Raw genomic sequence first — 25,297 nt, 5'->3', positions numbered from 1 at the left:
TTTTAAGCATTTTCCAGTGATCTTGTCACAGGATTTAGGATCTGTTACATCAGTATTATTATTGCATTGGCATGGTAAACAGACCTCTCCACTGTCTAGATTTCCATAAAATCCAAGAGGACACTTATTACAATTCCTTCCTAATGGGAAAAACGAGATTAAAAGAAACACTATGAGCATAAAATACACCCACCCCCTCCTAGAGTACAGCCCCATTAAGATTAAGGGTAAAACCACTATAAATGCAAGTGATAATTATGGTGGCCACCTGCAACCATGCTGGATAATACAAGACTGTATTTGTCACAGCGCCCATATACAACCTGGCTGTAACCTAACCACACTTGGGACACGCTTGTTTTACTTTGTTTTACTTTGTTTGTATAAATAATAATAGTTATTATTCTTTTTTTTTTATTCTTTCTGAGCTTATTTTAGTTCCATCATGATAATATAGCAAAAAAAACAATATAATGATATAGCAAAACTGGATTGCATACCTGTGTAACCATGAAGACAGTTGCAAACCACTACCAGGCCATTCGGATCTTGGTTACAGGAATGTGCGTAGAATTGGTTACTTGTGGGGGAGCCTGGACACATGCACGGACGGCAAGGAAGTCCCAAAACTGGGTTTCCAAAATAATTATCAATACACCTATGACAAATAAATTAGATGTCATTTTTCCCTTAAAGCAAAAAGAGTATTTTATAGTACCGTATTTGCTCAATTATAAGATGAGGTTTTTTTCAGAGCAAATGCTCTGAAAAATACCCCTCGTCTTCTAATCGGGGTCGTCTTCTAATCAGACCTCAAATAGAGGTCTGATTATGAGACTAAGATCCAGATCCCCCGCACCGCTGCAGGGGACCTGGATCCTCCTGCCCCCCCCCATTTAACACCCCCCACACACACACTTACCGGTGCTTCCTGCTGTATTGCCGGGGCAGCGGGTTGACGTCTACGCGATCCGCGTAGACAACGTCCGCTGCAGCCGGAAGGAGGTGTGGCTAGCAGCGGGGGTTGTCTGCGTCCGTCGCGCATACCTTCCCCGACTGTCAGAGATCAGAGTTCCCCGCACTGGTGCGGGGAACTCTGATCTCTGACAGCCGGGGAAGGTATGCGCGACAGACGCAGACAAACCCCCGCTGCCAACTCCACCTCCTTCCCGCTGCAGTGGAAGGAGACGTCAACCCGCTGCCCCGGCAATACAGCAGGAAATTGGAAGCACCGATAAGTGTGTGTGTGTGCGTGTGTGTGTTAAATGGGGGCATAGGGCATTTCTGGAAAACCTTATACCCCTATATGCCACTCTGGCAGTTAGGGGGCTAAAAGGCATATTATGGGGCAGAGTGGCATATAGGGAGGTATAAGGCATTTCAGGAGGCAGAGTGGCGTTAAGGGGGCATTTAATAGAGCACTCTGCCTCCTGAAATGCCTTATACCTCCCTATATGCCACTCTGCCCCATAATATGCCTTTTGACCCCCTAAATGCCAGAGTGGCATATAGGGGTATAAGGCATTTCTGGAGGCAGAGTGCTCTATACAATGCCTTTTAACTCCCTTAATGCCACTCTGCCTCCTGGAATGCCTTATACCTCTCTCTATATGCCACACTGCCCCATAATATGCATTTTAACCCCCTAAATGCCAGAATGGGATATAGGGGTATAAGGCATTTCTGGAGGCAGAGTGGCACATAGGGGGTCAAAAGGCATACCATGGGGCACAATGGCATATAGAGGGTTAAAAGGCATATCATGGGCCACAGTGCCATATTGGTGTGACAAGCCTGGGGGTAGATGTGCGTAACTGGGGGACAGGTTGGAAAATACAAGGAAATAAAAACAAAAAAAATATTTTTCTCAATCATAGCTTTTATTTAAAAAAATAGTTTACATGAATTAACATTTACTGGTAAAACTTTTTTCCTTTAGGGTCGTCTTATATTCAGGCTTTTTCTTTTTTTCCTAAGTTAATATTCAGATTTTGGGGGGTCGTCTTATAATCGAGCAAATACGGTATATTAATTTTGAAAATGCAATTCACTGGTTACATCAAGATACCCAGTCAGCTCCAGCTCTGCAAACAATTTGGTGGGTGGTTCAAGCTAATGCTAAAACACAAGGAGACTACAAATTTTTCCACTATGTTTCTCAGAGCTATTCTCTGTATTTTTGCTATTTTCTCTGTTAGCTTTCATTTTCACAACTGCAGTTTTGGTCAATGATGGTGAAGAATGTTCATAGTAAAACTGCCCACTTTTGATCCTCATGTTTCCAGTTAGCTCCATGTTTTAGATTAAAACATGGGTTTTATTATTTTTTATTGTTCCAAGCTAAAATTTGTTTAGCTGTCTCCTACTTGAAACAAAAAAAATCAAAACTTTTGTATATTTTAATGAGCAGGGGAATTCCAGCTGTTATAAGCACAGGGTTTTCCCGGTCATGTTCAACATTACAGAGTACATGGCATTATTGTAAACACATTTTAGAAACCCTGTACCTTATCACTTTTCATGTTTTACTATGTCTTTCTTAAACCGTAATTTCCCTCTTTCTCAATTAGTGTACCACACAAATTCTATATTATTTTTTCACCATAAATGTATAAATATAAGACATTTTTTATTAGAAAAGAACACATTTTTAAATATGTATAGAAACAGTTTACATCTACAGCCAATGGAAAAAAATAACCAAAATATATTCATTAACTTGCCCTGATTTGGAATTTGTATCTATTTTGAAAGTTACAGGCCAAAGATTACAAGGTTTGCATCACTTTTAAATTTAGCATAATGTCAGTACTGGTCAGAGATATCTAAACCATCACACAAAACTATACCTTACTGAAAAGACAACCCAGGGTATTTCACCAGTATGATTTTGACAATTTTCAGGCAGCCATTTTGTCATAGATCACTTCAAAAGTTTGCAACTTTTTTGTGTGTCTTTAAAACATACTTTGTCATGTCCTTTTTTTGTGACCAGAGAATAAGTGGCCACAGGAAAAAAAAACTATTTTGTGTTCAGCAGTATTCCTCAAGTTAGTTTAGCTGCACCCAATTCGAATTACCTTCAAAACATTAGTCAATCAAGTGTATTTCTTTGTATATACTTGCCCAAATCTACTAAGTATAAAAATGAAAACACTTTCTTGTGCCACTCACTGCTTCACAATCAGATTGAAGAATAGAGAGGCACCTTGGCTCTTTGAGCAATCACATTTAGTATTTCCTAGTGGTTGTTGCTGGTCTTTCTGAGTCTCTGGGTAGCCAGCAGCAGCAGTCCTGCCACCGATCACAGCTGCAATTAGCCAAGATCTGTGACAGTAGTGAAGGACATATTACTATATCCTCGACTTCAAATGATGCTTTTGCAAGAATGTTATATCGTGTCCAGTATCCTTAAGGGTTTAAAGTTATTACATTTTCAGTTCACTTTTTCTGTTTCATTATAAATCAATTTAACATTACAGCTATCTTTTGCACACATTTCATAGCTAAATGATTATGTCATACCGTTCACAGTTAGTCCCATTTGTAAATTTTTTACAGTTCCGGCAAGCTCTAGTGACTGGATCACAAAGTTCTGAGTTGCCATTGCACTGACAAGGCCTACAGTTAGGAAATCCATAGTAGCCAGGCAGGCAACTGTCACACCACCGGCCCTGTATCTCACTGCGGCAAGCGCATTGACCAGTCACTTGATCACACAGTGGGCTTATCGAACCTTTACTATGGCAGCCACACTCTAAAAGAAAAATCAAAACATATCAATACCCTACGGCATTTTTTTTTATATAAAAGCTACTTGTACAAACGTGGAAGCAAAGCCAGTTTAAAAAATCTGCTATTACCAGTTTTTTTTATTTGTAAGCAGATGAAAAAGATGAAGATAAAAAAAGCATAAAGTAAAGTGATACTTTAGGTGAAGGGGAGAAGGAAAACATTTTTACGGGGTAGGGAGTTGAAAAAAATGCAGTGATCATTTTCTGAACAGGTCAAGTGACAACAGAGCTCTCACAAGTACTTTTTATTGGGAAAAGCTCTTATTATGGCATGGATGACAATGCCAAAGGAGTTTACTTCTCCTATTCCCAAATTAGATTAACCCTCTGCAGGTGTCTACCTGTGGTCTGTATTTTACCATGATCATAAGATTAAGAACAGCCCTGGAATTGATACATTGATTTAAGGGTTGTGTGGAATAGCCATTAATCATTAAATATGGAGGTTAGTTGTTTTCAGGAAGGAGATACTACAGTACAGCTTACAAGGTATGCTTCAATAAGTCTACATCACTGCACAGTAAGGTAGACATTGAAGGGGGAGCAGTTAGAAAGGTTTGTCTTGAGTGCATGGGAATCACTTAAGATACAAAATCGTAGGTTTGGGATAGGGAGTGGTTGGGCTGTAGAGTTTAGAGCCCATGATTCACCATTAATGAAGAGAATGCTTGACTGGGCATGGAATCATAGCACACTACACAGATCCATATGGTGCATATTTTTAAACTATTACTATTATTTACAAATATTCAACGACTTACCTTTGCATCCATTGGGACCAAATCCATAGCTGCCTACAGCACACCTATCACAGCAACTACCTACAACATTAGGTTTGCAGGAACAGCGACCACCAAATTTACTGCAACTGGTAGTTAGTGAGCCAGCTTTATTACATGTGCATTCTGAAATAGAAATATTAAAAGGACTGTTAAAAGAAAATTCTGCAAAACTTCATTTCATCTGATGTTCCCTGACAGCTATGTATGTGGCTCAGGGCTAATAACCTTAAATACAAACTAACATCTTTAACAAATCATAATCATTGACATTTGGAGTGTTATACTATAAATAAGAGACAAAATATTGGTTATGAAGCCAGAGTAATAATAAATGGTCATTATGCAGTGACTTAAAACAAATAGTTGGCCCTGTGAAAGGTGTGTGACTAAACACATCTCCTGCCAGGTGATATCGCCAGACAGCTTGGTGCTCGTCAAGGACTCCAGGTGTGGAGGGTCTAGTGAGACCCTCATACTCAGAAAGCTACTGCTACTGATTGGTTCTTTCAAGCAGCCAATATGTGGCGCGGGACCGTTATGCTAAAGCTCTGGAGTTTCAGCTGCTCCTAAAGGTAAGTCATTTTAATATGCATTCTGCATCTTGTAAAAAATATGATAAAGTACTTACAAAATACTTTAATATAAATTAGTTGTTGACGAGGCTGCATGAGACATCGAAGTTTCCTTTTAAGTGCTCATGCTAACTACTATGTATATATGGGAATAGCATTGTTAAGAGGGGATCAACAGTTTTCTGTACCAATACTGAAATTGTCAAAAAAGCTGACCACATGTTTAAAGTACAATCTTTATTATACATTGATTATGGTTGAAGTGACATTTATGGCAAAATACCACAATACAATTAAAATAGATAATAGTGGGAGAAGTTAAGGTCACTTCTGTGTCGAAAGTTAACAGAATTTCCTTAAAACAAATTCTTCACTATTACTCGTATTTCAATACATTTGGCCCACTTTGTTTTAGCTGTTTTTAAACTAGGTATTTAAACTATTTGGTATGTTACATGCATAGGTTCTACATATTTTAAAGGTGCAAGGGGACTGAGATGTGCTGGTGCATTACACTATTGCTGAGGCAATGAGGTCCATGAGGCTTGTTAGTGAATACTGCCATCTAGTGTTTACTGTATAGGATAATATATTTAGACTAAGATTTATACATATCTTTTGCAATAAGTGTAAGCGTGCTAATTTAAAAAGTAGGAGTATACTATTGTCATTCTATGGATAGTGGTAAATGTATTGCAGTATCTGTTTTTAAATATCTATATCATAGATTCAAAATGGCGGACCTTCGGACCTAGAAATAGTATCTGTAATGTCAATACATTTCAAGTAACTATACAATACTAACCCCCCCCCCAAAAAAAAACAAGGTAACTTATACTTACTAACTGCTCCATGATGCATGCGAGCAGACAAACTTCCAATGAGCCTCTCACACACATGAGGAAGAATTTCTGTCCCTACTTCAGAAGCAATTTCAATGCAGTTATAATAGTCATATTCTTCTACTTCCTCTTTGCTGCATAAATTGTTAACTGAATCAAGTTTTGGAATCAGACCAAGCTTTAGAAGGGGCCAAAAAAGTGTTTTTATTAGTATTCCAAATAAAAAAAGTACAAAGGATTATGTAAATTTGAAATTAATGTTGCTTTCCTACAGTAATCATGCTTAGAACTGTTTATGAAATGACATGGCGTATATAATGTATTATTGAAGGATTACATGTTTACAATGCAATTAATTTAAGTTACTTACCGAATCTATTAATATGTAAACTTTGTCATTTAATGCAACATTTGACAGTTGGTTAAAATACACATCTATTACATATTCTGTATCTGGGTCCAAACATACTGAAGTATTCAGCAAGGATAGCCTGTCACAAGAGACAATGGACATTATTACAATATTATATCGACACAGTGAAAGACAGGAAATATAGACAATATGCTGCTGTTGCTGAAAAAAAAACCAAAAACATTAGAAGATATGTATCATGATTGTGGTTATTCAATATTTGTAATGTTTACTGGATCAGCCATAGTTTAAAATACATTTTAGTAAGCTTGTGGTAATGTGTTATGGTTATATTACATTTTATTAATTCCTGTGTACACCTACTGATTAAAATTCTAACTCATCTCTATATAAGAATAATGACTATGTGGTACCAATGAGAAGACACATGTATTGTGTATCTGGTACATATGTAGCATTTTTTTATTGTTATCTGATGTGCCTGAAGCACAAAGACATCTGGTTATATAGTTGGGCCTACACATGTGCCTACAATCTCAAATAGAAAAGTTCATTCAATTAACCATCTAAAATCCAGACTAATGAAGAAAAAATAACTTATGCTAAAACCATATTCACTATTAAGCATCTCAACTCCCAGAGAACATAGGCATGTAACAACTGCTAATCATTAAACCTCACACATGCGTTTAGAGAATATCATCACTGCAAACAGTATCATCAAATTAAAATCACTGCCTCTTTAGGCAGATCAAAGCAAACCTCTGAGGAGCCAACTGAGATCAAAGTTTTACACTTGAGCCTTTACCTTGTTGTTGCGGCCAGATGTAATGAATAGGTAGTATTCAGAGAAATCCCACTTCTACAGCGTTCACTCACTGGACCTTGAGGTTGGTTTATCGCAATCCTTGCAGTCCAGTTTTCCAGTGACTTAATATTTTGTTTAAAATTAAATACAAAAAGCGTTAATCTAAATTTGATAAATATTTTTTACCTACTTTAACAATATGCTTATTGTTTTTTTCTGTAACACTTTACGTAACACCACAAGAAGAATTGATTCTGTTTTGAGTGCAAACCAGTTGGTGGAGTTGGTCACAACAAATATTGATTTGATTTAGATTTTTGTTAAGATAAAATAAACATGTCTGTTTTTGAAAACATTCTTAATTTCCAGCATTTTTTCACACCTAACTAAAACTTTTGCACAATACTTTATATTTCTTACCTAACTAGATAAAATGAGTATTGATTACTTTTTATGAATGCAATAAAACCCTTTATAGTTGGGCAGTTGTAGATTAAATAGTGTTTAATAGACTTGTGCATTCAGATTCGTACTAATTGAAAGTTTACAGAATTTTGATAAATTTGGCGATTCATACGAAGCCCCGAAAACGAGACCAAACCCCTCATGAATCAGACGAAAACTAAGTAGAAAGCTCAGAATTTTCCTCTGAAATTCATGGGCCCACATTTACTCACACTCTCATTCTTATTCAGTCTCGTTCATGCTCTGTAACTCTTAATCATGGATCAGGGAGAGGACATAACTGCAAGCGCTGCCATATTGGCAGAGGTTCCAACCAGGTTTGTCCGTGGAGATAGAAGACAAAAGGGAGAAGATGAAGAAGATGCAGATGTGAAAGTGGTTGGCAGAAGCGGAAGTGGTCAGGAGAGAAGGTAGGGAAACAGACAAAAAGTGAGTGAGAGTGAATTTGGGAATCGGCCAACGAATTTCGTTCCTGAATTAAAAATGCCTCCAAATTTTTGGCCGAACCAAAAAGGCAGGGAACGAAATTCATTGTCTTAAAATTAATGGGCCAAAAATGAAGCAAACAATTTGACCGACTCGTTCTTGGCCTATTTGCACATTTCTGATTGTCTAATACTATCCACGAACCAATGTGTAGCCTTCCTGAGGCAGACTCATATATAATATGCAGGACAGTGTTATGTACAAACATAGAACAGTTGCTTGAAACATATAATACCTCCTATCCCCCAAACATCCAGGTGCCCAAAGCAGGACTAAAAGCATGGTAAAAGGTGAAGTTGGGCATGTGATTAGAATTAGGACTTGCAGGTCCTGCAACGCCTCAGTGTTATTGAAGCAAGAGTGCCAGTCTATGATGCCATATTTTGCCCTGCTTCATAGGTCACACAGAGGCCAATGGGGCAGCTGTGACTAAATTTTGTTGTTGCAAAACACAGGTCTCTCATTTAAAAAAAAAAACATTTAATGGTGATGAGGGGATATGAGAGTATTTCTCCATCTGGTTGCAACCCCCCCCCCTCATAAAGTGCCACATATTCTGGACTGTTTTGGAGACATTTTCATGGTTGGGGATGGTGTGATATTTGTCTATTACAATATCTATTACAAACTACAGCTATTGTGTGTATTATTAAACTGGAAGGTCATATAACAAAAATGCTGCAGCAACAGATCAGCAAAGTTCAGACATTGTCTTATTACCTCAGGTTCAAAGCGAATAGCAATGACAAAGTCCATTGAGTATGGGATATTGTTTACAGTAAATCTTAGGCCAGCCCCATTTTGGACACGTGCAAATCCAGGGCCTGTCCATGTTACAGAGGTTCTAGAAGTTGGTTGTCGTAAGACCAATTCCACAGCATTTTGTTTGCCATAAGGCAAGATTTCCTGCATGGAATAAAATGTAGGTTACAAATGAGAAATTGATTATGAATGTAGTTCTATATCTGCCTAAATAGTTAAAAAATAAGACGCATTTAGTACCATCATTAATAATTAGGATTAACAGAAAATGTGATTCTATTAGGGAAACAACGTTTTTAATAAAACCAACAGTTAAGATTAACAGTTAAAATAACTAGATGAGTTGATCAGAAACCATTTTTGTGCCACCAGATTAAAACTCACTTTAACCACAGGAGCTATTATTATTAAAGGGACACTCTAACTGTTATGTGCACTTTAGTAACTGACTAATTGGTTCCCTTCCATAAGTCTATACATCTCCCAAACTGTAGGGCTGCATTTTATCTGGGCTGGTCAGCAAGATGTAAAAATTCTATGTGTCCTGGAAAACATGGCCGATGTAGTTACCCTACTTCCAGTGCATTCTCCTTTAACAGATGATTTCAATCAAGACACTTTAATATAATGAAAGCAACTGTGCAGATTCTTTCACATAGAAAGATTATGCAGTGGACCAGAATGCTGGGAAGGCATTTTTAGGTAACAAAAATGAGTTATGCAACAAAAAAAATGACATGACTGTTAGTTTAAGCATTTAGAGACATTCTCTGCTATAGGGAAACTTGCTGGAAGATAACATCTGTAAATCATTCAACGACATTTGTATTTAAACAGTGTGCTGCAGATAAATAAATAAACAGACCTGTACTTGTCGTCGTCTTCTGAAACTCCGCTTTGACATTTTTTTAAGTATTATTCTGCCGTTTTCAAATCTGAAATCAATTCCTTGCTGGAGGAAATAATCTTTACACTTTGGCATAGGTGATGGATCAATCTGAAATGGAAATATATATGTATGTAGAAATCAGAAACTGTTCAAGAAATAGAGAAATGTCCAGACACGCACAGGACTTTGGGAGATAGAGCTAAGATACATTGAGTTAAATTGGTATCACCAATATTGACAAACGGCAACTCTTTCAAATCCCCCTTTTAAATCTTGACAGTGAAGGGGCCACTTCTGCCACGTCTGACCCTTTTGAATCCCATTACAAAATACTCTCATCTAATTTGTAACCTTTGTTTAACACGTATGTCCTTTTTTCTATAACATATGGAATGTTTGATTATTGTTAAAGTCTATGCTGTGTCTGTCTTATTCTGCCTATTCTTCAGTTAGTAACTGAAACTGAAACCTGTTTTTATTACTTGGTTCATTGTTTGTTGATTCATGTTGAAATGTTACTCTTTTTATTGCTTCCTGGACATTGTGAGATAGCAATTTACTGAATATTCAATAGAAAACCTTTGAATAATTTATAAAAAAAATGAAATCTAACATTAGACACCTACCACTGTTGACTATGAGTCAAATACATCTCAGGAAGAATTAACCATTTTAAAGTTGAAGTTGATACCTTTTGTTGGGCTAACAGCAGAAGGGGAAAATGCATATGGAGGTTCTACAGAATGCTCCCATGCATTTGCAAAATGGACACCTGGAGAATGTAAACGGTTCATACAGCTACCATATACATTAAAGTATTCTTGAAAACAACTCACAATTGATGCTGGCTTAGCAAGTGCTTGGGCATTTTCAGCTTCATAAATATAGTAATCCAGAGATATAAAGTAGTATCCTTGTGCAGGCTCGTTACACTGATGACCAATAATGTTAGGAAGACAGTTGCACTGACCATTGCTCTGAGAACATCTGTACCAGTAAAAATATAAAAAAAATAGTTAATGTAATCAAGTAATAATATAAGGTGTTAAATAATGTATTACTGGAAATATTAAATATTTTGCTATTTTAATAAATGATCAACAAGCTGGCAATGGTGGGCTCAGAATTTCAGACCATACTATATACTGCAAGTTTAATGGATAATATAATGCACATATTTTTTTTCTTGTCAAAATAAATGCTTTACTGCATCCTGATACAATGAAACACTTTGAATAAAGCTATAGAATTAAGTATTAGTATAAATAAAGACATACAATAGAACAGGTTAAGAACTGTAGTAAATAAATGCATAACAAAAAAACACATTAAAAAGGTTACATATAAGTAAGCTCATACTGACATATTACCATCAACATCATTTGAAATTAACTAGATAGATGACAATAAATCAAGAATATAAATGGTGGGATATAAATCAGCCAGGTCAGAATAGACATGGAGTGTGCATTTGCATGAGAATATTGTTTTATTATCTTATAGGCTTATGATATTATTATTAGTATTTATTGTTTTATATAGCGCCATCAAATTCCGTAGCTCTGTACAATGGGTAGACAGGATATAACAAGTTGTATGTAACGTAAATTGTCACCGTAACAGGTGAGGAGGGTCCTGCTGAAACACGCTTACAATCTAGAGATAATATATAGATTATAATTTCTTTATGATTAATGCAATGTATAATTATCTATTAAGATTTAGCGTACTCACCCTTTCATTTATATTATTGTAAGTATACTAGGCAGCTATAAAGTACGATAGTAAAGTGTCTATATTTGCACTTTGTTTTTGTATAAAAGTACATGTCTTTAGTACCTGTATGATAAGCTCTGCTAAAGCCTGAGAAATAAGATGTTCAAAATGGGAATAAAGGTATGGACCACATTATAATAATTACAATACAATTGGTTCAGAGTCTCAGAAAGATGAAAGTGTGAAGAAGAGATGAAGAAAAACTGGGGCTTGTAGGTGTGATGGGAGAGGGAAGGGGTAAAGGTAGACTAAAGCATGAGTTTAACTAAGCCTAAAATCAGGCTGATATTGTGTTTACAGGATATCATTTTAAGGATTCTTTGTAAACTTCTGCAAAATTATTTGGGATCAAACCTGCTCACATGGGTATGATCAGGTTATATGAAACTAAATATCACAGTGATCGCAACTGAAGTAAATATAGATGTTTCAGAATGTAATTGTAAAATGCTGGCTTTAAGCTTATTCTGTAATCTGTCTGTAGTCAACGACACTTAAAAACGTTGTCAACAAGATATCATGTTCACTTTCTGAACTTATTTTTTGTGTCATGCCTTGTTTTTTTTACAGCCAGTTTATCATCTTTTTTATGCATGTAGTTATGCCATGAAGTGTTATGAATTATATATCTCTGTCTTTATCTTTCTGGGAGTACTATTTACCACTCTGACATCAAGTCACACCACCAGGGGGAGGAATCAACAGGTGATAGACGTTTCACTTAATGGGCCATAGGTATAAGCATTGTCATAGATAATGGTGTCTTTGGAGAGATAATTTTGGGCAATAGTTGCTTTGTAAAAGCAAACCAACAAACAATATATATAAGGTAAATGGAGAAGTATACTTACAAATTGTTATGTGCTCCTCCAATGTCACAGTTACATGGTGAACAATGATAAAGGCTATTGCCAAGCCCCCAATAACCAGGCTAAAATGAATAAACGAAAAAGACATTTTTTTAAACTTTGACATGTTCCTTATCTAATGAAACATGTATATCATTACCTTGTGAGCATGTGTCTTAGATGAAGATTAGGTATACACTATATGACCAGCAGTATGTAGTCACTGAATTTAGGTTTCAGCCATACCCACTGCTTACAGGTGTATAAACCAAGCACACAGGCAGCGATCTCCTTAGACAAACATTAGCAGCAGAATAGGTCATAATGAAGAGCTCCGTGAATTTAAACAAGGTTGTCACGTTTACCACATGTCAGTTTGTGAAATGTATGTCCCAGTCCACTACACGCCTATTTTCCCTTACAGCGTGACAGCCCACCGACGTCAGCAGGACAGCCCACCAATGTCAGAGGGCGGTTCTGGCCATGTACCGCAAGGGTAGGCTCCGGGTAGCTGGAGTCCACTAGTTCCCAGGTATCATAGTCGGGTGTCCACATATGATTGGTCATATAGTGTATATGCTTAGAATTCACAGATACATATTTACAAATAAATATTTACATTTAGCATGTCTTCCATGTAAGTAATAAGAGTTAGTCTTCCATCTCATACGTGAAAACAAAAACAGCCTCTCCGGTGCATTAACATGAGCAAGATGTCTATACTGTGAGTTTTAGAGCTGTATAAAACTATGACGCTAATAACCAAACATTCTCAGATCCTAAAAAAAATGTCAGGGAAAGAGGGACAGGGGGTTTTGGGGCTGGGAATCATACTGTAGGATTTAATTGAGACGGATTTGGCACCAGTGTGTAATCTTGTGTAATGTTAGGTACTATAAATGTATTTGTAAGCATTATATAACATTAATTATCTAAGATCAGTAACAAAATCACCTGAAAGCCATCACAGTGAAATTTCCTGAGGAATACTTACAAGGCATTCTTCGCAGTATCGACCAACGGAATATTTTTGACATTGGCATTGTCCACTAATAGGGTCACAGATAGAGGATGGTTGACTTCCAAATGGGTTACAGTTGCAGTCTGAAAGTATACATCATTGCATAAGGCTTTTAATCATTTCAAGGAAAATGGTGGCTATTTAATTTATAGACATGGTTATACATTTTTTTTTATTTCTCTACTAATTATTTTAGTTATTTTTTTCCTACATGCCATATTACTGGCACATCTTTGTGGCACATCTTTAGACCTTAGTTTATTTTTTTACGTAAAAATAACAAAATGCTTACCTAGGTACAGTGGTATACCTAGGCCGGGTGGTGAGGGGCAGTCTGCCCAGGGTGCCTACTGATGTGAGTGGTGCCATCACCCTGCTGACTCTCTCCAAATGCGGACTGAACTGTCTGGAGGGGCAGGGGAGGTTGGGGAGATCACAGAACCCACTCTAGCAGAGGTATGGTATCAGAGAAGGCACAGTCTTAGACAGATGCTGCACAGTTGGACATCCATTGGTTAGAAATGTTAAAATAAAGAAAGATTTGTCATCTTATTTGAAAACATTTCTGAAGTGTCACTCAACACACTTTCTGCATCAAAAAATATCGTAAGGTTTGATACTTATACAAAGTCACTCTGAAATGTAGATTTGTTCCAGGATCCAGTAAATATATATATATACAGCGTACATGGAAACCTGGCTATATACTGCAAAAAAGGTCAATCTGAAAGCAAAATCCTGGTAATTCAGTGTCCTGAAACATGTCCCAGAGAATCGACAGTTGCACGTATTAGCTGCAGGGTTGGTTGGGGAGACCATGGATTTCCCTCTAACCGGCCCAAAATTAAAGGAGCGCTCCCTAACACTGTGTGTTGGCGATTGATGCTGAGCACTGGCATATGATGCCATAGTCCAGCGCTCAACATGGAAGCCGCACACACAGCGATGGAGTGCTGAAGGAACAGACCTCTAGCTCCCACCACAGCTTGTGGCACAGGACTTGCCTGTTACACGCAAACATACATGCTCACACTTGCCCTGTCACGGAAAGCAAAAAGAAAAAGGGTAAAAGATGGGGAGAAAGCTGAGACAGGTAAGATATGGGGAGAACAGATGAACTAATGGGCACGGCAAGAATAATTGAGTATCCTGGCACAGGTCAGGGTTGGCAGCAGAAATCAGGCAAAAGTAAGGAACCGCAATATGGCTAAATAATCAGAGTTTTAAGCAAAATAATAATTGCTGTCACAAGCAAGGCTGCGGTCAACGGTAGTCAGAAATCAAGCAATAGACAGCAACAGGAAAGTAAAAGAAGAAGGAAAAAAGATGAAGAAGAAAGAAAAAGAAGTGCCCTTACTCTGGGAACTTCAAGAGATTATAGGGGGCGGATTAGTAGGGGGCTGGATAAAATGTATTAATGGCCCTTTAACTTGGCTCTTAAATATGCATGAGGAAGCCACTGGCACGTGCCCCACTCTGCTTTTCTGCCGATCGTGAGAAAGTGTGCCTGCCTTCAGAGAGTCTTAAAACGATAGCCACAGGCACCTGGGATGCCGGATGGAGTGTCCGTAAGAAGGATCAGCAGAGGACTGAGTGCGTAGGCTGCAATTCAGATCCTCTGCTCTTGATGCCACTTGGACCACCATACAGGTAATTTGGGGCAGAGTGAGAAAGATAAGAGTTTGGTGAAAAAGAAGTGGTAGGTATTAATGCTAAAAAGAAATGAGGGAGAATGGGGAAGGGAGATAAAAACAAAGGAGAGAGACAGTGAGAAAGGGAGGATATAATGTGAACCAAGAGAGATGGGGATAAAGAGGGGAGATAAAGAAAAGGGGAGGGTTATGAGAAAGGGGAGAGATAGTGTGTTTGTATTTTAACTATACTTTTTTTTGTATTTTGAGTGAGAGTCATTTGGGCAAGTGTGTGTAAGGGCAAGTAAGCAAGTAGGTGGCAACAAGGGTGTGAAGAAAACATCTTCAGAATATATAATGTTTGTGTAAAGCAAGAGAATTGACCCAGGAATATAACGTTATTTTAACGTATGATTTGTCAACTATGGAATATATTATATATTGACATATTGGAAAATGTTCATAGAATGGCTACTAAAATTGTAACTGATGTAGAGGTTGAAAGATATTTGTAAAGTCTAAGTGGTCTCAATATATAGAGCTTGGAGGAAAGAACAAAGGGAGGTGTGATAACATTTACATTCCTAAAGTAATTTAACAAACTAGAGTTAAGTGGACAATTAGAGGGTCAGAGGATTAAATGTATATGTAAAACAGATAAATGGAACATGCTCCAATGAAAGAGGGTAGAGGATAATATAGTGAGGATGTAAAGTGTGTATGCTAAAGTTAAGTAGGAAAATTCAATAATTTGCAAATTGATACTCCTCTCACATATTACATCGTACTCAGATTGAATAGGTTAAATGAAATGCAAGTGTTGTACTCACATCGACAACCCAATGGGTCAGATGGATTCAGTCCAAAGTATCCATGCTTGCACTGATCACAACGGAATCCTTCCACATTTTGCTTACAAATGCATTTGCCAGCCATTGTCCCACGGCTCTCATCTGTTTGACTCTCACATAACCCATTTTCTATAGTGCCTTCTGGGTCACAATCACAGGCTAAATAAAAATGTACAGAAATTATTTAACGATAAAAAAACCCCAAATCATATAGCTATTACCCAGCACTGACCAAGTGGATAAATATAAAGAATCAAACTAAATTCAATAGTCTATTTAAAATAGAATCGGCTGGGAACATACAAGACAGCACATAGTGACATCATACAAATATAAAAACACATACCATCGCACAATATCCTTTGTAAATGACAGAAATTAAATTAATGTGTAAACTTGCTGAGAATGAGGGGATTTAACCAACAGATTTCAGAGATTGACAGCTCTAATTGTGTTTTTAATAACATGCTGTTTGATTCTCTTTATCCAGAGGGATATCATTTTAATGAACTTTTAATAGGATTTGTTAAACTGTAACATGTTAACCCTTACCAGGAACTAATAATGCCTGCATACAGACTAAACAAACTTCTTTACCACAGGTGAAGAAATATTACCGGGAATATAATTTGGATTTTGGCTGGTATTATTATAAATAATAACCTACATCGTATACAATTAATACAATTTTTGAAAAACAGGAAAAAAGTTGACTTACGTATGCAAGTGTTAATATCACAAATATGCTTCAAAGGATGGTGATAAAAGTATGGTTTACACTGCTCACACTGATTCCCTTGAGTATTATGCTGGCAGTCTTCACATACACCTCCACTAGTACCATTATTAGAGAGATACACATTCATATCAAAATGGCATTTATTAGAATGGCCATTGCAATTACACTCTAGAAAAAGAAAGATATTATTTACATATATAAAAGAGAAAGTTGCATTGCTTTGCTACCCTTCTACCCAGTCTTTGATAGAAAATATTTGTCCCTTCTGGATTTCTTGCATTTTTGCATATTTGTCACACTTAACTGATTTCATGTATAGAGGGAAAAAAGTAATTCAACCCTACCTGGCTCTATGTGCCCCCTTACTTACTAAATCAACAATTAACTAAATTGAATTCATAATGTGCTCAGTTTCACAAGACATACACAGGCATGATTACTGGCAACCCTGTGGAATCTAAACATTAATTAAATGGAAACTGTCTTCCAAAGTGAGTCAGATTTAAAGGTCTCAAAAAGCAACACATGATGCTGCAATCCAATGAAATCCAAGAAAAGATGGGAAACAAAGTCATTGACATCTATCAGTCTGGAAAAGGTTACAAAGCCATTTCTGAGCTTCTGGGACTCCAGCAAAGTGAGAACCATTTTCTAAAAAAGGAGAAGACTTGGAACAGTGGTGAACCTTCTCAAGCGTGGCTGTCTACCAAAATATCTCCAATTGCAACTTATTCACAGAACTTTATTTTCTCTTGGCGCCAAGGAGATGTTAGACAATTTGTATATATAGTGGTGTGTATTATAGTCAACATTATGTTGTTGTATATCTTCTCCCTGGGTATGTGAAATACTGATAAGTACATTATTATATTGCCACAAACAATCAGTTATTAAGCTTTAGTTAATTAACCCTGGTCTTAGCTAGTATTTTAATTAAAACCTAATTACCGTCGAGCATTCCAAGAGTGAATAAATATAATAATCTTTGGTATAATAAAAGACTACCTGCACAAATCCATAACATGTACAGGAATGTATGTCTTCTGCACAATAATCCAGTGATTGATATAGGAGATGGTAGAGCACAAACCCCTGTAGGGCAACAAAAATATCTATTTTTTAATATATATTAATACTTACTCATGCAGGCATTGTCATTGAAGCCAATTGCTGGTCTCCATGGAGCATCATTATAAAATTCTTTACATTTTTCACAGTTCACACCATCTGTGTTATGTTGACAGACACATTTCCCATGCACCTATAAGAATGCTGCAAGATTTGAATCCATTCACTTAGAAAAAAGTGCTGAACAAGAATAACTATATAAGATTATTCTTTACATAAAGCTTATGTGTTAAATATAGTAACACAACAGAATATAAAATATTGCAAACATAGAGGACAGAACAGATCACATTATTTACCTGATTCATATATTGTTTGACTATCTTACTTATGATTGGTAAATACATTCAACTCCACAAGCCACCGTGGGCAAACAAAATTAATCATGACCCCGAGTAGGGGTAATAACTATTAGGACCAGCTAATAATTATATTTCCATCACATTCAACCAGCCTCTACCATTACAATTTAATTGCCAACTCTCAAATACCCAGCTATTCACAAATGCCTTTCTTAACCATATGGTTACACCCCAGCATTACAACCGGACGAGACAGCAACTATTAACTCTTTAACTGGTTAGGCAAAACCGAAAGCACCAATTTGGACCAATTAGCTCCCGAATGGCTTTAACATGGCTCTGTAGTCTGCTATAGGCAATACAATGCAGTCAGTGTGTGTACCCTGAAGATAGCGTCATGAGATTGCTTGGTGCAAACATGTTTTATAACCCTCTCAGCTTTATTATTTCTTGTCTGCTTCCCACTAGTCTCCAGTATATATCATATTCTGGCCTCAATGTGCTCAGTGTTCGCTGTTTTGTAACATATTTACTATGGAGCATAGTATTACAGTCTGATTATTCCTTCTAACAGTAGAAATTAAAAATGTTATTTCCTGGTGCCTTGTCTTGTAATGCACGGGTGAGACAACAGGAAAGAGTACACTATATGACCAAAGTATGTGGACACCTGACAATCACACCTGTAGTAGCTTATTTTACATCCCACTCCAAAACCATAGGTATCCCCCCCTTGCAAGTATAACAGCCTCCACTCTTCTGGGAAGGCTTTCCACAAGATTCTGGAGTGTGTCTATGGGAATTTGTGCTCACTTAGCAAAAAGTGCATTTGTGAGGCCAGGTACTTATGTTGAACAAGAAGCCCTGGCTTGCAATTGGCGTTCCAGTTCATCCCAAAGGTGTTCAATAGGGTTAAGGTCAGGGCTCTGTGCAGGACATTCTGAGTTCCTCCATACCATGTATTTGTGGAACTTACTTTGTGCACAGGAGCGCAGTCATGCTGGAAAAGGAAAGGGTCTTCCCCAAACTGGTAACCTAATGTTTGAAGCATACAATTGTCTAAAATGTCTTTGAATGCTGTAGCATTAACAGTACCCTTTACTGAAACTAAGGGCCTAGCCCAAACCCCCGAAGAACAACCTAAAGCCATTATCCCTCCTCCATCGAACATTACTGTAGGCACTATGCCATCTGGTATAAAGTCCTCCTGGTATACGCCAAACCTAGATTCATCCATAAGACTTTCTGATAGTGGCGTGTGATTCAACACTCCGCTAAATGTTTTCACTGCTCCAGTGACTGTGTGCAGCTACTTGGCAATGCAACGCTTGTGCTGATGTTGCTTCCAGTGGGAGTTTGGAAATTTTACACGCATTAGCTACAGCAGCCCCAATCTATTTGGTCTACCGCTTCATTGCTGATCTGTTGTCACTCTTAGATGATTCCACTTCGCAATGGTATCACTTACCGTGGACCAGAACAGATCTAACAGGGCAAAAATTTCACAAAGACTTGTGGAAAAGGTTCCATCTTATGACCCATTCTACTGCCGGCATTTGTCTATGGAGATGGCATGCTTCATTTTATGCACCTGTTAGCAGTGAGTATGGTTAAAACGCCTAAATTCAATAATTAGGAGGGATGTCCACATAGTTTTGGTCATATCGTGACTCTGGTGGCATGGATCTGACAAAATAGCAAGGCCCTTTGTGATCCTAGGTCCAAAGCCTACTGATTTCCATGGATGTATATGACTGATTATAAAGCAGATATAAGCTTTTAATGTCGCAATGCTTCTGAAACATTATAATGTGAAAAATATGATGCACCTAACAAACTGCAATGGTGTCTTACCAATACCTTACCATTCCAGGTTGGCTAAAAAAATCACTATTTGAATTTTCCACAGGGATGCACTCGCTGGCATGACCATTACAAAAGCAGCTTCCTTTTACAATCATTTCATAAATCGCATAATAATATTTTGCTTCTGGTCCACTTATTCCTCCATAATGCGTAGTATCTCCAAGGGTGTGAAGTTTTGTGAAGTTTATTCTTAAGTTAGTTATAGTAATAAGATCTAAAAGCAAGGAGATATTGGTAAATGTTGCCAGTTCAGTTTTTTATGGTGGTATAATTTCAATGAAAACTTGACTTCCCAGGACCTTGCAATATTACTGACTCTTTAGGACCAATGACTTAAGATATGTAAAAAATGAATGATGTGTGATAAATTGATACGATGTAAGGGATTGCATGGGTCATCCCATTTAGCATTTTGTTAATTAGTTTCTTACCTTAATTACTGCTTATTGTTAGATTTTAACCCATTGCTTTCTAGGCTTACCTTTAATCCCACACATTTATAATGTGAACAATGTGAATCAAGAACACATTCTCCTGACAGTTATCCCCAACAATATAATAAATATAGGTAGGTAGGTTTTGTGAAGAAATCAAGAGGTGTTCAAAAACACCTAAAAAATTTTGGTACAAATGTTTCACTACTGCGGCAATAATAAGTGCTGTTGTATGCCGGCTTGCAAAACAACATGAAAGGATGCAAAGTTATATAGAGATGTTTGGTGAAGTAAGCTTTCAGGGCCTTGAAGGTCTTTTCTCTGTAGAAAAGACCTCTGAGGTTCTGAAATGTGTATCACATGAAACTTTACATCTTTTTTTTGATGTTGGCCTAATAAATTGTATGAACTTTGACTAAAGATATCATTATGTAAAAATGGAATTATATATCATACTAGTTATTCATACCTTGGATGAATGGATCATAGGGGTCTTCAATGTCAAAATTTGGATCAAGTGCCTTTAAAATCACCTACGAAATAAAAAAAGTATTTTCTTTTCTAATGGCAGCATAATGAAACCATAATTAGGTACTTGCCGTTTGGTTTGTGGGGTTTTTTTTTTATGAATCTTGGAGACAGTATTTTGTAGGAACAACCCTAGAATTAAGAACTTATTTTAAGGGCTGCGTGATGGTGCATGGAATTGTCATCAAATATATGCAGCTGGTTATTAGTTATAGACCAGTCAGTGCTTATAGTATATCTTGCTATGTAGACAGCAATAAAAGTCTCTATCATTGCACAGTGGAATAGAGAATGTGGGGAGCAAGTTATGTAGGCTTAACTGGTAAGGTTAGAACAGGGCAGTAAGCAGCATTAAGAAAAGGCTGCCCCACTGTAAAATAATAATTTCCTGGTAAATGTAAAGTGCCAGGTATAGCTTGCTAGGATTTGTTTCCATATCCTATGGGTTAGGTGCCTAGCGAGTAACAAGCAGGGACCCCAGCCTGTCTTCAAGATTGCATGATATTGTCACATAGACCAATAACACTGTGGCCTTTTTCTCCATAACCCTATGTCTTCATTTTGATACACTTTAATGACCATGTTGACCATTGCACCCATTATACTTCTGATAACATTCTAGTGTACAAGCACACAGATGAAGAACAGTCTGTTTTGCATGCATTATTGATTCTCTTTTACATCTAAATATGACACTTTTGTATTATTGAATAGGAATGCAGTCAAGTCACTATCCATCAAGTACAAGTCTGGACTGACCTAAAAAAAATGCAGGGTTTGCCCCTATTCTAACCTAAAATATTGCGGCCAGGATGCCAAAAATGACAACATGAAATATGAGGCTTGTATTCAATTATTTCCAGTGCTGGTTTTAATTCCCAATTCGACCCTCATCAAGTATGCCAAACTTAATATCTGAGTAGTATAAAGCTGTCAGAGTTTAATTCAGTTTAAATTTTGCATTAACTTAAAGTTACATTTAGTAATTGTGGGTCACTATATATGTTTCTAGTTATGGTATTTCAGGCCACTTTATGTGTATAGTGATCAGTACTGTAAAATATTTGCTGTGATGGCACTGTTTTCATTTGCCAGTTAAGTATATCACCAAAAAAAAACATTAACCCAAAGCCATACGATAGAAAAAAGTCTTACCTCTCCTTCTGTTGACGGCTCTAAATCAGAATATCTTGAATCACAAACCACATCCCCCACATTAGTTGCATAACCCTGTTTAACATCAGGGAATGCTGAAGCACAATTTTGAGCAAAATATCTGAAAACTTTCCATGTTTTTCCAAAATCTCTTGATCGTTCAACCAACATTGCTGCTGGTCGGAATGTCTACCAATGAAGTAGAACATAAATATTATATACAGGCCAGTAACAAAAAAGGCATACCAAACTGTAATTGCATTGATTTTTTTATTGCATTTAAGTTGATTCACAAAGGATCAAAATAGAAAACATTGACTACACTCTGATATTGCATTTTCATCATAAAGCTTCTGTAAGCTCTAAAATAGATGTCTTGCCACAGAAATATTATCAGCTACCTATGTGTTGCATTTAACAGAATCAGTTGCATTATATGACATGGGTCCATGGGCATAAGAACCGGGGGTGGGCGGTGGGGGGACAGATTCCCCCTCAGTAAATCATGCGGGGCAGGGGACCGAAATCCTCCCCAGGTGGGCATAGGAATCCCCTTAATCAAAACGCCGTACGGCACCCAGGCTGAGGAGAGAGAGGGGTGCCAAGCGGTCCCTCATGAAAGAGTTTTCGGCAACCGCTCAGCGCCCCTCTGTCTCCTCTGCTCCCTGCCGCCACCCGCCTCAGCACTGCCCTCACTGCAGTGGTGGGAGCACGAGGCGTCTGTCTCGGTGCCGGCGCTTCACGCTGAGTGCAGGAATGTGACGTCATATGCCGGCGCTCAGCAGCGAAGACGCGCGCAACACAGCAGAACAGCGACCTCGGGCTCCCATCACAGGACTTCAGCAGATGGCTCAAGCAGGGTGTTTGAGCCTTGGGGACCAAGATGGCACAGACAGCGTGTTTATGGGACAAAGATGGCAAATGGCAGGCTTTTTAGTGACAAAGATGGCTCACGCTGGACTGTTTGGGGACAAAATTGGCTTACTTTGGACAGTAATCTGTGTAATCTGGGTGCTGGTGAGGTTCTATGTGGGGAGTGTGGACACCAGGGCTGGCTTTGGGTTGTGCAACCTGTGATCTATGTCTGTAATTTATGGGGTTTTTATCTACACCTTTAATGCTGAGTCTTTATGTAAATTCCAGTTGATTTATACCTGCAAAGCTGGGTTTGTGTGTTATTCTGTTGATCTGTATCTGCTATGCTTGTTTCCATTATTTACATTATTTATGTATACCTGCAAACATAGGGTTTGTATGTATTCTGATATCTGTATATACCGTATTTGCTCGATTATAAGACGAGGTTTTTTTCAGAGCAAATGCTCTGAAAAATACCCCTCGTCTTCTAATCGGGGTCGTCTTCTAATCAGACCTCAAATAGAGTCTGATTAGGAGACTAAGATCCAGATCCCCCGCACCGCTGCAGGGGACCTGGATCCTCCTGTCTCACCCCCCCCCCCCATCATACACACTTACCGGTGCTTCCTGCTGTATTGCCGGGGCAGCGGGTTGACGTCTACGCGATCCGCGTAGACAACGTCCGCTGCAGCCGGAAGGAGGTGTGGCTAGCAGCGGGGGTTGTCTGCGTCCGTCGCGTAGACCTTCCCCGACTGTCAGAGATCTCTGATCTCTGACAGCCGGGGAAAGTATACGCGACGGACGCATACAAACCCCCGCTGCCAACTCCACCTCCTTCCGGCTGCAGCAGAAGGCGACGTCAACCCGCTGCCCCGGCTGGAAGCACCGGTAAGAGAGGGCTGAGAGGGGAGAGAGGGGAGAGAGGAGAGGGGAGAGAGGAGAGGGGAGGGGAGGGGAGGGGGAGAGTGTGTGTGTGTGTGTTGTGTTAGTTAAATGGGGGCATAGGGCATTTCTGGAGTGGCGTTAAGGGGGCATTTAATAGAGCACTCTGCCTCCTGAAATGCCTTATACCTCCCTATATGCCACCCTGCCCCATAATATGCCTTTTAACCCCCTAAATGCCAGAGTGGCATATAGGGGTATAAGGCATTTCTGGAGGCAGAGTGCTCTATACAATGCCTTTTAACTCCCTTAATGCCACTCTGCCTCCTGGAATGCCTTATACCTCCCTATATGCCACTCTGCCCCACAATATGCATTTTAACCCCCTAAATGCCAGAATGGGATATAGGGGTATAAGGCATTTCTGGAGGCAGAGTGGCACATAGGGGGTCAAAAGGCATACCATGGGGCACAGTGGCATATAGAGAGTTAAAAGGCATATCATGAGCCACAGTGCCATATTGGTGTGGCAAGCCTGGGGGCAGATGTGCGTAACTGGGGGACAGGTTGGAAAATACAAGGAAATAAAAACAAAAAAAATATTTTTCTCAATCATAGCTTTTATTTAAAAAAAATAGTTTACATGAATTAACATTTACTGGTAAAACTTTTTTCCTTTGGGGTCGTCTTATATTCAGGCTTTTTCTTTTTCCTAAGTTAATATTCAGATTTTGGGGGGTCGTCTTATAATCAGGGTCGTCTTATAATCGAGCAAATACGTTATGTCTGTGCTTAGTATATATAAAGTTGGTGCCTTACACTGCCACCTGGTGGTAAACTTTGGCCATGTGTCAACTTCCTGTTCCAGGTTATTCCACTGTAAGCAAGTCTGAGGAGAAGTAACAGTTATGAGTTCTTCCTTTTTGCACACACAGGCCTTGGAAATATAAGTCTGTAAGTCATTGGTTTAAATGCATTAGTATATATGTTCACTGATTTAAGTACTGTTTCATGTTGGTGTATATTATTTTCATGTCAGTAAGGTGATATGACCTTGGCTAGCTAGGCCTTTGTTTTTTGTCAGTTGATGATGAATAGTCATGTATGCCTGTCAGTAGCGTACCTAGCGGGGGGCGGGGGGGGCGGTCCGCACTGGGTGCCGCTCATCAGGGGGGTGCCAACTTGCCGGCACCCCTCCAGAGACGGACAGTAATGTCCGCCGCTGGAGGAGAAGGCTCGCAAGGGAGCGGTATCGGAGGTCTTTAACGGTACCGCTCCCTCGCGATCCGCGCGGCAACTGTTGCTGTGAGCCGGGGTTTGTTGTCACAACACTGAAGCCGCGCCCACCGCCGTCCGTGCCCTCTGAACCGGAAGAAGACAGAAGAAGAGGAGCGAAGAGGAAGAAAAGGAGCTGACTGCTGTTAGAAGAAAAGAGGAAAGGTAGGAAATCATTCAGTGAGAGTGACAGTGAAAGTGGATTGTTATGTGTGGATTGGTATGTGTGG

General features: G+C 38.5%; 1 protein-coding gene across 1 annotated transcript in view; it reads right to left on the bottom strand.

The window, feature by feature from the left end:
• LOC149302876 (laminin subunit beta-4-like) overlaps positions 1-25,297 on the bottom strand; it is a 74,138-nt gene that overhangs the window by 17,384 nt on the left and 31,457 nt on the right. The window contains exons 10-24 of the mRNA XM_089482084.1: positions 22,053-22,241; positions 20,839-20,902; positions 19,935-20,149; positions 17,780-17,900; positions 16,619-16,807; positions 15,880-16,059; positions 13,392-13,501; positions 12,401-12,480; positions 10,610-10,760; positions 9,750-9,881; positions 8,843-9,028; positions 7,172-7,293; positions 6,361-6,481; positions 5,991-6,168; positions 4,556-4,699 (exon numbers count right to left, since the gene is read on the bottom strand). Coding sequence (XP_089338210.1) covers positions 4,556-4,699; positions 5,991-6,168; positions 6,361-6,481; positions 7,172-7,293; positions 8,843-9,028; positions 9,750-9,881; positions 10,610-10,760; positions 12,401-12,480; positions 13,392-13,501; positions 15,880-16,059; positions 16,619-16,807; positions 17,780-17,900; positions 19,935-20,149; positions 20,839-20,902; positions 22,053-22,241 — 2,182 coding nt within the window. The remainder of the gene's footprint in view (positions 1-4,555; positions 4,700-5,990; positions 6,169-6,360; positions 6,482-7,171; positions 7,294-8,842; positions 9,029-9,749; positions 9,882-10,609; positions 10,761-12,400; positions 12,481-13,391; positions 13,502-15,879; positions 16,060-16,618; positions 16,808-17,779; positions 17,901-19,934; positions 20,150-20,838; positions 20,903-22,052; positions 22,242-25,297) is intronic.

Source organism: Sceloporus occidentalis, unplaced genomic scaffold, assembly GCF_023333645.1.
Source record: "Sceloporus occidentalis isolate IW3139 unplaced genomic scaffold, rSceOcc1.0.p SCAF_17, whole genome shotgun sequence".
Lineage (NCBI taxonomy): Eukaryota > Metazoa > Chordata > Lepidosauria > Squamata > Phrynosomatidae > Sceloporus > Sceloporus occidentalis.
This window is presented reverse-complemented; position numbering and strand designations above follow the sequence as displayed.